At 31.2% G+C, this 17,615-nt stretch overlaps 2 protein-coding genes across 3 annotated transcripts; both read left to right on the top strand.

The window, feature by feature from the left end:
• The first annotated feature begins 920 nt into the window (after positions 1 to 920).
• Positions 921 to 4,803, top strand: LOC129316235 (serine carboxypeptidase-like 51). Its single transcript, XM_054960550.1, has 14 exons — positions 921 to 982; positions 1,547 to 1,699; positions 1,816 to 1,910; positions 2,059 to 2,166; positions 2,252 to 2,492; positions 2,581 to 2,624; positions 2,706 to 2,773; positions 2,882 to 2,987; positions 3,099 to 3,298; positions 3,382 to 3,451; positions 3,798 to 3,848; positions 4,085 to 4,137; positions 4,228 to 4,360; positions 4,479 to 4,803. The coding sequence occupies exons 1-14, from the start codon at positions 922 to 924 to the stop codon at positions 4,551 to 4,553; spliced, it is 1,458 nt and encodes a 485-aa protein (XP_054816525.1). The 5' UTR covers position 921; the 3' UTR covers positions 4,554 to 4,803.
• A 7,250-nt stretch (positions 4,804 to 12,053) lies between these two features.
• LOC129315353 (serine carboxypeptidase-like 51) lies at positions 12,054 to 17,012 on the top strand. Of its 2 annotated transcripts, XM_054958988.1 has the most exons (13): positions 12,058 to 12,308; positions 12,423 to 12,517; positions 12,632 to 12,739; positions 12,867 to 13,107; positions 13,234 to 13,277; positions 13,368 to 13,435; positions 13,525 to 13,630; positions 13,745 to 13,947; positions 14,019 to 14,088; positions 14,789 to 14,839; positions 16,312 to 16,364; positions 16,467 to 16,608; positions 16,727 to 17,012. In XM_054958988.1, the coding sequence occupies exons 1-13, from the start codon at positions 12,185 to 12,187 to the stop codon at positions 16,784 to 16,786; spliced, it is 1,365 nt and encodes a 454-aa protein (XP_054814963.1). In that variant the 5' UTR covers positions 12,058 to 12,184; the 3' UTR covers positions 16,787 to 17,012. The 2 variants fall into 2 exon arrangements, 1 of the variants encoding a protein (XP_054814963.1); XR_008594460.1 differs by lacking the exon at positions 16,312 to 16,364 and having other exon boundaries at positions 12,054 to 12,308.
• Positions 17,013 to 17,615: the final 603 nt, after the last annotated feature.

Genomic DNA, 17,615 nt, shown 5'->3' with positions numbered 1-17,615 from the left:
AATAATAATCTTATATCATAATTTATAAGAAAATTAATGAGACTCAATATTATGACATTAAAAATTAAATTATGGAAATAAAAAACTTAGAACATCATATTAAACCAAAAAAAAAATTCTACTATTGCAAGTGTGATAAAAAAAATATTTCTTACTCATCTAAATGAGAATTATTTACATTTTTAAAAATATAAAAAATATGTATAATTCAGTCGGTTCAGTTTATTTAGTTCAAAAATTTTTAAACCGAATTGAATCAATTAACTGAAATTTTCATTAAAAGAAAATTAAGTAAAACTAAAAAATTGAATCAAATAGATAAAATTTAATTTGATTTGATTTAATTTTTAGTTTTGATTGAGTTTTGCTCACCCTAAACGCAGCAGCATTATGGGAGATAAATTCTGTGGCTAGTAAACGCGTGATATTTAAAAGATGAAAACCCTTGATGGCAGCAATAAAAGTAGAAGTTGATAGAACGGTCCAAATAGTAAATGTTGACATGGATGTGACGACAGGGATTAAAAGGGAAACCCATCTCGAACCGGATAATGCAGGAGCATCCAGATTTATGGAAAAGGAAACAACGGCAGATCTTTGTTACCATCGTAGATTGCAACCGCAAAAAATTGCGACATTAATATGAGCCATCTTATAAACTCACATCTCCATGCAGTACCGTAAAGCATACACCTAAAATGAACTAATTCCATTTAGCAATGCTTTTGTTATCACATCTCAACCACAGTCTCCTTTTACGCACGTGAGTTATGAACTTTCTGCCCCCGTGCTTATCTCTGCTACTTGCAGGAGTATCCACACAAATTAAAGCCATGAGTCCATGGATGACAATAAAACAGACAACTATTGGCCCCTCTTCTCTTTTTGTTTTCCCTCGCTATAACCGATACAAATGACATCATGATCGTACATACACGATGCCGCTCAGACTCGTGGGAGAATAATAGTGTTGCATATTCTTGTACGTTTTTTTTCCTTCCAAATCTCCCAAATATGAGAAAATCACATTTGAGGTCCTTCTAGAAATAGTAATTATAATTAAAGACTCTAAAATTATAAAACTTCATAAATAGACTATGGCCCTTAGTTGAAATTCTTTTTTTTTTTCAATGGTTCTCTTTAATATTTTCAATAATCATTTTTTTTATTTTTCTCAGTAGTTAATTTAGATATTTTTAATGCCCATCTTTCATAATTTCAGTATGGAAGTTAATCTTCCCTGAGGTCACTCTTATATAGATTTGAATCTCCATTTGCCCATCCACTAATTATCTGTGATGATTTTCTTTTGGTGCAATGTGAGAGTTGAAGAATTATATATTTCTTAAAGTCTAAATTGAGGTGCTGCCTTTATACTTTATCTTTGACAATTTGACAATTGGTTTAGCTTATCTGTCAAATAATTCGCTGTTATTTAACTTCTAGTCAAATATAACTCGACTCTGATGTATTAAATATTTTGTTTCCTGCAAAAAAAAAAAAACTTGAAATTACCTGTCATTACTAATACTATACACCTATTCAGCCCCGCAGTTGTATTCAGCATCGATCATGGACAAGCTGCGTGCTCTTATCGTCACTTCTCTTGTCTTTGGACTGCCATTTCTTGGAACAACAGTGGCAGCTTTGAGGGGCCATGATGGATTAGAGGAATGGGGATATGTTGAAGTCAGATCCAGTAAGCTGGATGTTTTATAATTCTATAATCTGCAATCATTTTATCATATTTCAAAGAGATAACTTTCATGAGAATGCTGTAGATGCACTCAATTGTTCTTTGGATTGTTATCACAGAAGCCCACATGTTCTGGTGGCTTTACAAAAGTCCTTACCGAGTAGAAAATCCATCCAAGCCATGGCCAATCATTCTCTGGTTGCAGGGAGGACCTGTGAGTATTGCTAAACGAAGGCCAAACTAACAGAGAGAAACCCAGATTTTGTCTTTATATTATGTGTGCGTTATAAAATTGATCATGCACAAAAACGGAGGTCCCTTCGCCCCCCAAAATTTCTGAGCTTGTGTGAATGTCGAACCAGGGCGCTTCAGGAATTGGCTACGGAAACTTTGAAGAGGTTGGACCTCTAGACGTCAAGTTGAAGCCAAGAAATTCCACATGGTTGCGAAAAGCAGATCTCCTGTTTGTGGTAATTAACCCAGCCATAATGAAAGAACTATAGTTACTAGCTTTTCTGTTTAAATTGTTGGTTCATTTCGACGAGTAATATACAGGATAATCCAGTTGGAACTGGGTACAGTTACGTGGAGCATAACGAACTCCTCGTGAAAACAGATGAGGAAGCAGCCACTGACTTGACTACTTTGCTGATTGGTATTTTCAACAAGAATGAAAGCCTCCAAAAGAGTCCTCTCTACATTGTGGGAGAGTCTTACGGTGGAAAGTTTGCAGTTACCCTTGGATTATTTGCTCTTAAAGCCATTGAAGCGGGCAAATTGTTTGTCAAGCTTGGAGGTTATCATCCCTCCTTGAAAGCCCTTTAGCTTCATAAATGAGATGAATGATCTGTTAACATGATTCTAAATGGAAATGTCTTGTGCAGGTGTGGCATTAGGGAATAGCTGGATCTCACCTGAAGATTTCGTGGTATCTGCTTGAATCAATACTCTGCCCAGTGCTCACCATTATATTGAGACTCGCATTTTCATTGTTTCATTGACATTGCAGTTCTCATGGGGTCCCCTGCTCAAAGACGTCTCACGACTTGACGATAACGGGCTTCGAAGATCCAACAGGTCCTTCTCCTACTATTTCCATCTTCTTAGATCCAACAAAAATCTAAGAGAAAAGCATAGTCTGATTCTTTAAGAATTTCTCGATTATCTAACAAAGCCCATTAACAGTATAGCTCAGAAGATCAAGAAGCAACTCCAGGATGGCCTTTTTGTTAATGCAACTGATTCATGGCGCGAACTTGAGACCGAGATTTTTAATAGCAGCAACAGTGTGGTACTGTAATTTTTACTCAACGTTTTATCCCCGAAACCAAGTTAGCTTTGTAATATTATCGTTAAGACTATTATTTTTTTCGGGGAAGAAGTTAACATGGTTTCATTCCAGGATATTTACAATTTCCTGTTAGATTCTTGGGAGGATGAGTCAGCATCTTTATCACCAGCGGGGATAAGCTCAGCCAAAGGAACCCGACACAGACGCTACTCCAAATATTTGTCTTCATTAAGTGGCGGGGATAAAGAGATTGTGAAGTTGTTGAATGGAGAGATCAAGGAAAAGCTGGGGATTATCCCGAATAATGTTATGTGAGTTTTAAGTCTCTTGCTATTTCACGCTCCAGGAATCAAATTTAAAAACCATGACCGGCTAGCAACTGTGGTGATGACAGATGGCAATTTCAGTCAGATGCTGTGTTTGATAGTTTTGAGGTTGATTTCATGAAACCAAGAATTGCCGAGGTACCTGTGATAAGCACATAAATCCTTCCTGACTTATTTTATCTGTGAGTTCTCCAATATTTAAAAAAAAAAAAAAGAAAAGAAAAGAAAAGAAAACTCTTTGATGATTTGCTCTATTATAGAAGTTTCCTCGTCCAATATGGAATGCGAATTCAGTTTTTTCTTTAAAAAAAAAATCGTGTTTTTGGAAAATGCGCAGGTTATGTACAGAAAATTGGATTTCATTGTATATAATGATTACCGCGTCGATGTCAGTAGTAAATTAGGAATTACACAAGATTAGATGACGTTATCGATCACAGCCTAAACCTTTCTGGAAAATAATTGACACATTGTATTCTGCCAGGTGGACGAGCTGCTCGCGAAGGGAGTGAACGTGAATGTGTACAATGGACAAGTAAGTCTCTCCAGACAACTCTTAGTAGTGTGTTTCTCATAATTGAGGCCTGGGGGCGATGGCTGGAAATTCCACTTAATTATGTGTCAACGAATTAATTTAATTGGATGAATGGGCCCGTTTTCTTGAATAAACACCGCTGAATGATGTTACGTGATGTTTTTTGTCTTCATATATACCTATCGTTTAGGGTCGATCACAATAATGGCAAAATTAAACGTGTGTGGTCCTTGTAGCTTGATGTCATTTGTGCAACCAAGGGAGTTGAAGCCTGGCTCAGGAAGCTCAAGTAACTCTTCTTTTCTTCTTCCCAGCTTCTTTTTCCAAAAGAAATTTAGCAAAAGGCTTCATTTAATTAAAAATTAAAAAAAATCTGTAGGTGGGAAGGGCTTCCAAATTTCTTGGGGAAAGAAAGAACACCACTCTACTGTGGAAGTGACAAAAAGACCAAAGGTTTCGTCAAGTCATACAAAAACCTTCGTTTCTATTGGATTCTTGGTGCCGGCCATATGGTTAGTCATTGATTAATATATATATATATATATATATATAATAGCCTTTAACAGCTACCGCGATAGAAGCTTAGTAATTCTATTGGATTCTTGGTGCACTATCTGTATGTTAATGCAGGTACCTAGCGATCAGCCTTGCATGGCCTTAATCATGGCCGGTGCTGTCACGGATTCACCAGCTGCTTCCAGCTAAAAGAGAACCAAATCGGCTACTCTGTCTCTCTCTACATATATATATATATATTTATTACTTGCCAGCAAGGAACTAACAGAGAACATCAATACAGTCACGAAGCTGCAGGAAATTAAACATGATTTAAGCTCCATTTCCACGTCTTTCTGGGTCTCTTGAATAAGCATACAAATATATATATATATATATATATTGATGAGATAGATTTAAACTGCCTTTGTTTAAAAAAATATATTTTATGTTGTGTGTCTCCTTGAAGAACATATAGTAATTGGAGGCTATCCTGAATTCATACAAAGCAATGGATTCTAAGATGCTGTATGTTGAAGAGATGGGACGTTCTTACCACCGTGTGTCCGTACGTGTCCAGTGCACTTATCCTTTCCTGCCCCTGAAAGGCACAAGGCTCTTCCTTTTAAACCAAGGTGGCCTGTCATCGCTGCATAAGGTTCCTGTCATCTTGTTACCTAACTACCTTAATGAATGCAAAATATATTAAATAAAGGTGAAAATAATTTAATAAAAGAAAGCGATTCGCATGATGCCAACAAACAAATGCGTTATTACCTGTATTAACGAATATCATCTTAATTAGTATCACATGCATAATATTCTGATAATCTAAGTATCAGCTTAGAATATTGGCAATGGCAGACATATGGACCAGCTAGAATGCTTCCTCCTGGACTTGTCTCGGTCAGAATCCTTCAAACTAGGATTCTGCTATCTCAACATCTGCGGATTCCATTATTTCCTCTTTTTTTTTTTTTTTAACTCTGATTGGTTCTTAGGGAGGATGTCCAACATAGCAACGAACCTATTACCGGGGAAATGAACTTGAAAATGCTCAGATAAACACCAAGCACGCACTAAAGCTTATAACCATATCACAACGGCGCAATAGAGTAACTTGATTGCTCATTGGTGCTTAATGTGTTTACTTTATATATGGATGAGCCAAGAGTGAAATGGCGGCAAATAAGTTAGCAAACTAGCTGACGGAAATACAAGTACGCTTAACTAACTGATAAGAATTACCCTTCATCCTTAGCTGACTCCTATAAACCACGATGGACCAGAGATTTGCCAGTTTAATTTGGTTCCACTTTCCATTGATTTAGTTCACGTACGTTAACTGCGCTTCCTTTATTTATAGGCATTCACACTCTAAAAACAATTCTGATTTATATTTGTTTTTTTTTTTTTTTGCATTTGGATTATATTCTGCCTATTAAATCACATCACTGTTTTCTTAAAAAATCACATTATGATCATAGAAAATGCTTGTTTAACGAGCAATTTTAAATTCAAATGATTTCTTGGTTATTTTCTTCTGTCCCTGTTTTGTCTCAGTATCTAATCGGTCTTGATCTGCATGTACACTCTGACTAACCCTTGCGGTATTAACATACATGATGCGTGAGCGTGATTGCATGCATTTGCACGCGGTGCACCACAAAAATCCTGAAAGAAAACTAAAAGGAGAAACAAGAGAGTCAACAATGAAACTAACCGTGTCAAGTTGTTGCATTAAGCGTTCTGGGAAGATGAATTAGAATGAAGTTACTAATTTACTAAAGAAGATGCGATTTTGAAGTTAGAAAATAATATCAGGAGAAATCTAGAGAGGAAACTCCATAAGCCAAGTCGTACGGATTTCCCTTTCCAACTCAATTGTCAACAGCTTAAAAACCCTGAACAAATTAAGAAACACAACACAATTAAGTGCATGCATAAATCACAAAAACGTTCTTTTTCAATTTATATGTATATACATCCGATAATTCTTTTTTAAAAAAATTAATCTTTTAATCCTTTAACTTTTAATTCACTTATAATTCAGTCCTTTAACTATGACTCGCTGTGATTCAGTCCCTCAACTATGAGTCGCCTATGACTCAGTCCTTCAACTTTTGAATCGCTTATAATTTAGTCCCTCAACTTTTGTTAGTTTTTTTTGCATGTTAGCTTAGATCTCACATTAATGAGCAAGAGGAGGATATTTTAGAATAATATATAAGCATTTTTTTTATCTCTCTTATTTGATAAGAAATTTTTTAAAAAATTAAAAAATAAAGACTGAATTATAGGTGAATCAAAAGTTGAGAAATTGAGTCACAACGAGTTATAGTTGAGGGATTGAATTACAATAAATTATAATTAAAGAATTGAATTATAAGTGAATTAAAAATTAAAAAATTAAAAGATTAATTTTTTTTTTATAACATATATATCCTATGATTCTTGATATCATGTTCTTGGCTTTTCTTTAAAATCATCCCTTTTCCGTTTGGATAAGAAGGTAAAAAGTCATAAATTGTGCAGTTATTTTATGCCATACTCATCAATAATACTCTTTCAAGTCTTGACATGTCAATCACCAGGAGCGTAGGAAACAGCTGCTCTAGCTAGTGACTTTCAACGAGTCAAAAAGGTACTCATGATTAACATAATGCCCCCCCCATCTAGTTCATTTATTGGTTACGATATAATTTTTTAAATAATATTTAAAAAATATTTTTAAATTATTTTTTATAAAAAAATACTATAATATTATTTTTTTAGGTTCATTATATAAGAATATATTTAAAATTTTATATATTTTTATTTTTTTATATTAATATTAATGTAGTTGATAAAAATCACTTGTAAAAAAAATTGGAGGAGTAGTGGATAGTATTGGCCCAAAAAATAAAAGATTAACATAGTGAATAGCCATGCTTTCAGAGTTTTTCACAGATGAATGATTAATACCTGTTTGAATTTTAGTTGAATATAATAAATTATAAAAATAATTGATTAAATGATAGATTTTAATCATAATTGATTGTGTTATAATACAATCTGTTTGGATACTATTTTTTTAAAATTAATTTTAACAGAATTGAAGATGTTTGAATAATTTATTCAGAATTAATTTTAGCTGTATAAATTATCATAAAAAACATTGCCTTTTAAAATTAAATTATTGATAAACTTGTTTCTAATATTTAAAAAGTAAAATATATTATTTAAATTATATATCTGATTAATTATAAAAATTTAAATTATATTAGTATTGACAATTTTAATATACATAAATAAATAACTTAATATATCTTAATTCAAATAAATTTAATAAAAGAGAAAGATTGTATTCTTAAATACCAAATATCAATTTTATAATAACTAATGAAAATGATAATGTAAAAGTTGATCTGTAATGACATCACAAATATAAGCCATATTCGATGAAGACGTGAAGCACTGCTTAAAAATTCTAGCAACCTAAAAAATATAACGATGTAACAAATGACACAAAATCTCTTTCTTTCTTTATGTACTTTTGCAACAATCTTTATAATGACCTTTAATTTTAAATTAAATTAAATTAATTTTCTTCTACCAAATAATATTTATTTAAATTAATTTTATAGCAAGTGCTAAGTGGAGGATAGTAGTTGATAGAAACTTATGTTAATAACTTTTTTAAGGATTTAAAATTTAAATTTTACTAAAAAAAAGAGAGTTTGATTTTTTTTATTAAAGTTTGTGCCTTTTTATAATTTTTTTGAACCTTTCTTTATAATTTTCTCCATATATTTTTGTAATTTGAACCCAAAAGCTGCCTCTGATAGCTTTGTAAAAAAAAAAATATTGATTTTTTTGGAAAAATTGCTGTTTGGATTCTAAATTGCAAAATTACTTTTTTTTTTCTTCAAAAAAATCGGTCAATGAGCTATCCAAAAACACACACTATAAAACAGACCAACTGAACAGCAAGACTCACCGTCCAACTTCAACTCAAGTTCCACCAGACTATTATCAGAAAATTCCAAATCAATTTTAAATTAAAAGACTCCCCTTTTTTTTTTAATCTGTATTCAATGAATTTTTTAGACATCTCTACCCGTGACTGGGTAAATATTGGGTGCTGCGCGTCTTGTCCCACCAAAACCCCATTGTCATATCCCTGGGCCATTCTAAATCAGACAAAATCCTAATTATCAAAGAGGAAGTGAACAAGTGTCACCGTGCCACACTACCGGCCCCATCCGCATCAAATCCAATATAAATTCTAACGTTCTTAATTCACTAGATTTATGCCCCGTTCATCGGAAATATTTTAGTTTTTAAAAATAAAAAATATAAATATTAAAAAATTATTTTACTATTCTTAAAGTAACAAATATTATTTTTTATTTATTTTATCTTAATTATAAATATTTTTTATTTTTAAAATTTATATAAATTCTCCTTAAAATTAACAGTTAAGAATTGTAAAATATAAATATATCTTTTATTTTTAAGTTTTCATTTTCACCTATTTAATTATTAATTGACAGTTATTATTCTTAATATATTTTTAAAAATTTTTATTTTTATTTTAAATTTATTAGTCATACAAACTAATTTATTTAGTATTTTTAAAAAAAATTAAATATATATTTTATTTTTTAAAAAATGTAAGGTATTTTTAACTATATCTTATCCCAAATAAAGTAGTTATTTGTTTTTAAAATAATACTATCTTTTTATATTTACTGTTTAATTGGGTGTTTCACTCTATAATATATATAAAATAATTTATTTATTATGAATATTTTTGAACAAAAAGTTAATGATTATATCTTTAAATATTAAAAATACTTTATATTTTTTAACATTTAACTCTTAAGAAATGACCCCTTGAAAAAAGGAGTAAGTTTTCAAAAATAATATTTCCAACACATATCTGCAGGAAAAAAAAATTAATAGAATAAGAGATAAATTAGTTGATATACTTTATGTTTATGTTTATTTAAATTTTATAATCTTGAATAATGAGACTAAAGTGTAAGTTTTAAAAAACAAAAAAGAAATCTTTATAATTCTAACAAAATAAAAGGAATGCTAGCATATTTTACTCTTTAATTTATTAATTTGTGCAGATTAAAATCTAAAAATATTTTATTTTAAAATTTATTATGTTCATATGTATTAAAAATATAAATAATAACTTATTTTATTTTAGAGTGTATTATCTCATGTAAGTTAAAATTTAAGGAACACTTCTTCTTTTTATTTCCTGAGATATTCTTATAGTTGGCAAGCATGAGATTAAAATTTTAATGGAATGATACTTATAAGAAATGACTTCTATTTTACCATGTGCTACTCTTATACATATTAAAAATTATTATTATTTTTTAAAATTTCTCATATCTTGTATTTTGAAATATAATCTAGCTTGTTTTTTTTTAAATGTGTTGCCTTGTGTATCACCTTAAAAAAATAAAAAATATACTATAATGAATCATACTACAATTTACATGATAATATTATTTATAAATCATAATTATAATAGTTCTAAACTAAGCAAATAATATAATTCATGTTTTACTATCATTTATCAATCATACGTACAAGCATCACAAGTAATATAATGATTATTAAAAAAAGATTAAATATGCAGTAAAAGATAAATTTATTAATATTATACAATTAATTTGTAGCTTATAATTTTTGTTACCTAAACTCGAGGCACCTAACTATATTAATATTTTTTATAGGTGTTTAAATCATAATTAACTTTTACATATAAATAATAAAATAATAAATTTTTATTCCTTTTGCATTTAAAGAATATAAATAAAAACTTGTTCTATATATGCTCACACAAACTATTTTAATTTGTTATTTTTTATTAATAATAAATATTACCTCCATTCAAAAAAAGTTATTTTTAACTAAATACCACCTCCAATAAATTTGTTGCTTAACTTTAAAGTAATTCTATCTTTTATGTTTACCTCTATTTAATAAATTATTTTACCCTAAAATAAATATAAAATGATTTATTCAATATGAATATTTATGAAAAATTTATTACACCTTAAAAGATTAATTTTTTTTATTTTTTAACATCCAATCTCTTAAAACATGTCTTATATTTTTTAATGGAAGGAGTTTAATAAAAATTATTTATATATCTAACACTTATTGTTTTACTAAAATCTTATATGCACCATTAATTTTTAATATAAAATTCTATATAATCTCTCAAAATATAAAAATTTTATTTTTTTATGCCTTGTTTAAATTTTTAAAATTTTAAATTAGACCCTACTCATATATTTTAACTGTAGGTCCTACACACCATTTTTTTAAACCACACTATTTTATTTTTTAAAAATTTAGTTTATTAAAATATTATATTCCCTCAATTACCTTTAGAGCCTCAATTCATATCAAGTTTAAAATATTTAAATATATAAAAAAATTTATAGTCAAGTTTAACTCTTAACACCTCTAGCTTTATGATTTTTTTAGACTAGTTTAACTACCCCAAATTATTAAAAAATATTTTATTTTATTTTTTCTTTATTGAGTCCATACATTGCATTTTTGAATATCTTTTTTGGCCAATTTATATATTTAATTTTTTAAAAATATACAAAATAAATACATTTAAATAATAAAAATTAATTTTTAATAATTTAAATAATTTTTAGACAACATTTATATTTAAATAGGGGCATTTTAATCGAACAAACATGACTTAATAGTCAACTAATAGTTAGATGGATAAAAATAAAATCTTAAAAATAAAAGCAGGACTGTTTTATAACTATCCATACTAAAAAATATTCATATAGGTTTCAAAAAATAGGAGGTATCATTATTTAATATAAAATGGATACAATAATTTTTTTATTTTCAAGTATAAGTTCCGCATCAACAATTTATTTTTTTGTAGATCCTACATGTACCTTTTTTATTACAGGGATCACATTATTCTTTTCTTTTTTAATTTACTATATCATATTACAAAAATTAACAAATAAAAATAAAAAAAAGAAAGAGAATGATAGATACTCTAACAATTTTTTTTTAAAAATAAAAAGTCAAACTGTGTTTACAGATAAAAAAACCAAGGAAAATATTTATTACCCTCTCCAAGATGTAAGGTATTTTTAGTTTTTTATGTGTAAGTATTATTTTTTTAAAAAAATATCCTTATTAATAATAATTTTATATTTATTATAGAATATTTAATAAATATAAATATAAAAATATAAGGTTAGTTGAAAAGTAAATAATTACTTTATTAAAGGGTGAGATTTAATAAAAAATATTTTTATTTTTGAACTGTATATCATATTAAAAAGATTAACAAATAAAAATAAAAATAGAGAGAGAGAGAGAGAGAGAGAGAGAGAGAGAGAGAGAGAGAGAGAGAGAGAGAGAGAGAGAGCATACTTCGCAACAAATTTAAAAAAACCAGGGAAAAAGTGGGCATTTCTGGCAAATTACTGTTCATTCAGCAAAGACACAATGATGGAATCATGACCCAGTTTTCAAATCCTTTTCTCATATGTAGACTACTATACTCCGCAATATCAGGCATTTGGTGGAACAACATAGGATGCTACTCAATCAAGGCATGAAACCTCTTAAATGTCAATATATACCTCACGATTTAAGTTATATATTGTATTTGCTTTATTATACGAACTGGAAAACAAATGCATGATAGGCCATGTCCAAGGGCGCCACGTCGAACATTATAGAGGGAATGATGGCCCGCTCACTCGTGACTCGACCTCTCGTATAAGTTGCAGTCTTCTTTTCTTCCATCTGTTAATTTTCTGAACATTCCTTTAGGTATAATGGAAAAGTTGTGCGCTCTCATCGTCGCTTCTCTAATCTTTGGCCCGCCGTTTGTAACAAGAGCAACAGCTTTGAGGAGCCGTGATGGATTAGAGGAATGGGGATATGTTGAAGTTAGACCTAGTGAGCTAAATACTTGTTGATTCCATATCCATTTGGTCATATTTCAAATAAAATATATTTTCTCTTGAAACGGCCGGTGTGATAAAGTTTTCTATAATTGGATTGTTATGACAGAAGCCCACATGTTCTGGTGGCTTTACAGGAGTCCCAACAGAGAAAAAAATGCCTCCAAGCCATGGCCAATCATTCTCTGGTTGCAAGGAGGTCCTGTAAGTATATCATTGAATGCTTGAGGGTCAAGAACGGATTATAAAATGCTTCATGAATGAAAACCCAGGTTGCTCTGGTACCCAAAATTCTGAGCTGGTGTAAATATTGAATAGGGTGCTTCAGGAGCTGGCTATGGAAATTTTGAAGAGATTGGGCCTCTTGATGTCAACTTGAAGCCACGAGACTCCACATGGTTGAGGATAGCCGATCTGCTGTTTGTGGTAACCCAGCCATAGAGAAAACTAATCTTCGACGGCAATTAGTTCCATACTAGTGATTATATTGATTAGCTTACTTTTATCCTCCAACCTTTTAATTTGTTGTTTTCGCTCAATACCATGCATATAGGATAATCCAGTTGGAACTGGATTCAGTTTCGTGGAGCATCCGAAACTGCTCGCGAAAACAGATGAGGAAGCAGCAACTGACTTGACTACTTTGTTGATTAAGATATTCAAAAAGAATAAAAGCCACCGAAAGAGTCATCTCTACATTGTGGGAGAGTCTTATGGTGGTAAGTTTGTGGTTACCCTTGGATTATCCGCTCTCAAAGCCATTGAAGCTGGGAAGTTGCGACTCAAACTTGGAGGTAATCCCTCCTTCGAAGAGTCATCTTCATCTTTCGCTGTTTCTCGATCGAAGCCCTTCAGATTAATGTATGAGTTGTAATTATCAATACAATATAATTATTAATCCCCTTGTATTTCGTACTCAGGTGTGGCATTAGGGAATAGTTGGATTTCCCCAGAAGATTTTGTGGTAATTGCTTGAATGCACCATTTACCACTGTCCACTGTATGTTGACTCTGCGTTTTAACTATATATCATGTACACATATTGCAATTGCAGCTCTCGTGGGGTCCACTTCTCAAAGACGTCTCGAGACTCGATGACTATGGGCTGCGAAGATCAAACAGGTTCATCTCATACTGTTTCCATCTTCTTTGTACGATATATAAGAATTTCTCAGTTATTTATATCTAACAAACTCCATTCTAGAGACCAGTATAGCTCGGAAAATCAAGAGGCAACTTCAGGATGGCCAATTTTTTAATGCCACAAATTCATGGCTCGATCTTGAGGGGGAGATATCATATAGCAGCTACGGAGTGGTACAGCAATTTTTTGTCTACATTCTATATATCCTTTCTCAAACATAGTTAACTTGCATAATTAAGCTACTAACTAAATATAGTAAAACATATTGTATTGGGTAATTAATCCAGAGCATGTACAATTTCCTGTTGGATGAGGAAGATTCGGGAGTTTTATCAGGAATTGAAGCGAGATCACCCCAAAGAACCGTGAGGAAACGCTACTCCAGTTATTTGAAAGCATTGTGGTCTTCAACAGGTGGTGGTGGGGATGTTGGGAGTTTGTTAAACGGTGCCGTCAGGAGGAAGCTGGAGATTATTCCGGAGAATGTTACGTAAGTTTCGTGATTCACCTATTCCACTGTGTAAAAGACGGATTTATACCAGCTATCACTTGTGGTGACAGATGGCAACTTCTGGCAGACCCTGTAACCCATCGTTTTGACGGTGATTTTATGAAGCCCAGAATTGACGAGGTAACAACACATCGGTGATTAATTAATGATTAATTAGAACCACATGTCAGCTGTGAATTACGATTTAATTGTTTTTTTCAATTATAACGTACTGTCGGCTGTTGGCGAGACCGTGTCTTCGTTTTCATCTTTTGACCATCTATTAATATACGACGTTAAATTGTTCAAGTTTCGTGCAAGAAATGTATTGTTTTTTTTCCTCTTTAAAATCAAGTTAAAATATATAAGCTAATTACTCCCACCACACCACAATAGAAGTTGCTTTCTACAATTACCTATTAGTTTAACATACAGAGTATTAGATAAATTTTATATTTTTTCCTTCTATACCCTTGCTTTTTTATTTATTATCTTTATATGTTTCATATTTAAAGACTTTGCAAATGAAAACTGAAAAGATATAAATATTTGTAGAAAAGTAAGGTGTTAAATAATATTTTTCATAAACTGTAAGTTACTTAATAATGATAAATATTGTAGTTCTAAGGGAATAATTTATAAGTCAAAATTTGCGTCCATGATGCACTAGTGTTGTGTTAACAAAACTTAATGGTGTATTAATAAAAATTCATTGTGAATATTACACTAAATTTTTATAATGTTTTAAACTATTTATGAAAACTAACAGAATTATATAAAAGCCTGACCTTTCCTTGCAATGTATATAATTGACATATTTTAGTTGGGTTGTTTGAGCTAGGTTGACGAGCTGCTAGCAAAGGGAGTGCATGTAACCGTGTTCAATGGACAAGTAAGAATACTTCCTCTGGACACGCCTTTCGCATTTGGTTGAGAAGAATTGATGACAATATCATGCTAGCAATATTCTTTTAGATATACAGCTAACCATTATGTGATTACTCTGGTGACTATAGTTAATCAATCATCCCACCTTTCTTGAGATGTGTTTGGATAACATCCCAGCTGAGGTTTGGGGATGTTAAAAGCTAATTAGAAATTATTTATAAAAAAAAAAATGAACAAGCAGTGGGGGCTTAATGGGCGTTTTGACGGAAGCTACCTGGAGAAGCTTTTTAACGTAGTCTGAAGGTTGCATTATGTTGGATGAAATTTTGGAGTGAATATCCAATTTAATTACCCGTACCCTCTCTCCCCTTCTTCGGTTCTGCTCTCTCCCTCACTCCCTCATCCTTCCCTCCCTCTCCTCTCTTCACTCATCACTGTCACAGCGTCTGATATGTTTTCTGGACTCCCTTTCCTATGTTTTTTTTTTTTTTTGCACTATTGTCGCTAATTTACAAGGTCTCCAATAAGAAGTTCTCCAGTGTTTCAGGGGAATGGGGTGTGTTTTAAGGTAGTTGACAAAATTTGAAAACACTTCATTTCCAGGAACTGAGGAATGAATGAATATTCTATGGGTAACAGGTCTGAAATTTCACCGTCTGTGACTCCTGTTTTCCATGGCTGGTGGGGGGGAAAAGACAAAGGAATTGAGGAGAGGTGGAGGATTTTTTTCATATGTTGTTATTATGTTTTTACGTCAATAAATAGTTTTTATATTCAATTTTTTTTCTTTTGCTAAAAAATACTTTAGTTATAATTGTTTTTTCAATAATTATAATTTATTATTTCATTCTTTTTTAAAAAAAATTAAGATTTTTGAGTTATCAATGTATTTTATGTTTATAATTTCCTTTTTAAAAAAATTATAATTCCAATTAATATTTTCTCTAAAAGCATCAAATTAGTCATAAAAATATATACAAGAAATTCATGTTTATTTCTATTATTATACATCCCAACTAATTTTTAAATTAAATTATTCAAAAAAAAATTAATTTATCCAATAAACTTCTAAAAAATATTTAAATATATATCTCATTATAATTATGGATTTTTTTTTCAACTTTAATTTTTTTAACTTCAATTGAATCATATTTGATTGTAAATATTTTAATCCAACCACAATCATTTCGCTTTGGACTGGCACGGTGGCAGGGTACGAACTAAGTAATGCTGTTCGTACATATTCTCCCCTCTACTATATTTTATAATTGCAGAGATAGGTCTATGATAGGATCCTATAAATGTGAGAGACTAAAACATTAGAAGCATTGATTACGGGCACCCTAAATAGAATAACGGTCAGTCGGCCAGTGGAGTGAGAGGCCTGCTTGTTCAGATTGCCTGTGGATCATGTTTAATGATGTTGTGTGGTATAATTAACAAGAAGAAAACATGTGTAACATGGCCTGGCTGTAGCTGGATGTGATTTGTGCGACCAAGGGAGTTGAAGCATGGATCAGGAAGCTCAAGTAAGATATATGATTGCTGTTGTTCGTTAAAGAAAGGGAGAAGGCAACGTTAACATCGTCAATTTGATTAATGACTGTTTGTTCTGTTTCTGCATAATGTAGGTGGGAGGGGCTTCCGAAATTCCTAGGCAAAGAAAGGGAGCTCTTGACCGGGAGGTGTGGGAGTGACAAAAATATCAGCAAAGGCTTCCTCAAGTCTCACAAAAACCTTCATTTCTATTGGATTCTTGGTGCTGGCCATATGGTAATTAATTACATTAATCATATATACATGGCCACGGTATATTCATTAATCGTATCTTTGACAGTACCCATGCATTAATTCGCAGTGACGTGTATGAGTTGCCTCTGTATGCATGCAGGTGCCTAAGGACCAACCATGTATGGGCTTGATTGTGGCGTCTGCTATTACACATCCATGACAACCTGCTTCTACTTGATTCATAAGGAGATATATAGCGCAACATAAATAGACTACGTACGTATAGACTGTGTGTGTATGTGAACAGTAAGAATCGGAGCAAGATTAAGCAAAAGAACAACCATAAACTTGTCGTGTGTGTGTTTGTAACAGAGAGATGTAGCAAAACTCTATCCAAGTTCTGCAATGTACTGATTACGAAGTTATGATTAACATATTTTTAGCAATGGAGTGATGAGTATATATGGGTCCAGTGACAAGTAAAAGAACTCAGAGCAAGAGCTTGGGATATGAGCCCATTACAATGATGGCCCTCGAGTACATTTCTAAGCTCTTTGCCCGAAAAAAATATTACACCCGCGCACCAAAAACCACAGTTTTTTGGTTGAAAAGACTACCGAATGTATTATTACATTGTGCATTCATTTATACCAAAAACAAAAAAACATCGAACGTATTATTTGTACAAAAAAATTAAAAAAAGAGAGAGAGGATAAGCTTTACATATGACCAAAAAATAGTAAATAACTATTTGCTTAGCTTGAAGATGAATTAAAAATTGTCAAAAAGCACATTATATTTTAAAATATAGGGAAAAAATCTCTTTACTATTTTAAATATGTCTCAAAAATAAGAAAATCTTTCTTGTTAGTTCTTATCAGTCAACTTCATCACCCAAACAAGTAAGTTTTATTTTTTTCTTTCATGCCATCAGTTTTATGAATTTACATAATGATCCCTGGGAAAAATAAAACGTTGTAGTTCTTTTTTTAAGAAAATATTATTTTTAAATTGTTTTTTTTTCTCAATTATCTATTATTTTTCTACAC

The sequence above is a fragment of the Prosopis cineraria genome, unplaced genomic scaffold (genome assembly GCF_029017545.1).
Source record: "Prosopis cineraria cultivar Desert tree isolate PC_DT_omini unplaced genomic scaffold, ASM2901754v1 PC7, whole genome shotgun sequence".
NCBI classification, from domain to species: domain Eukaryota; kingdom Viridiplantae; phylum Streptophyta; class Magnoliopsida; order Fabales; family Fabaceae; genus Prosopis; species Prosopis cineraria.
The sequence above is the reverse complement of the archived record's forward strand: the minus strand, read 5'-3'. Positions and strand labels throughout refer to the sequence as shown.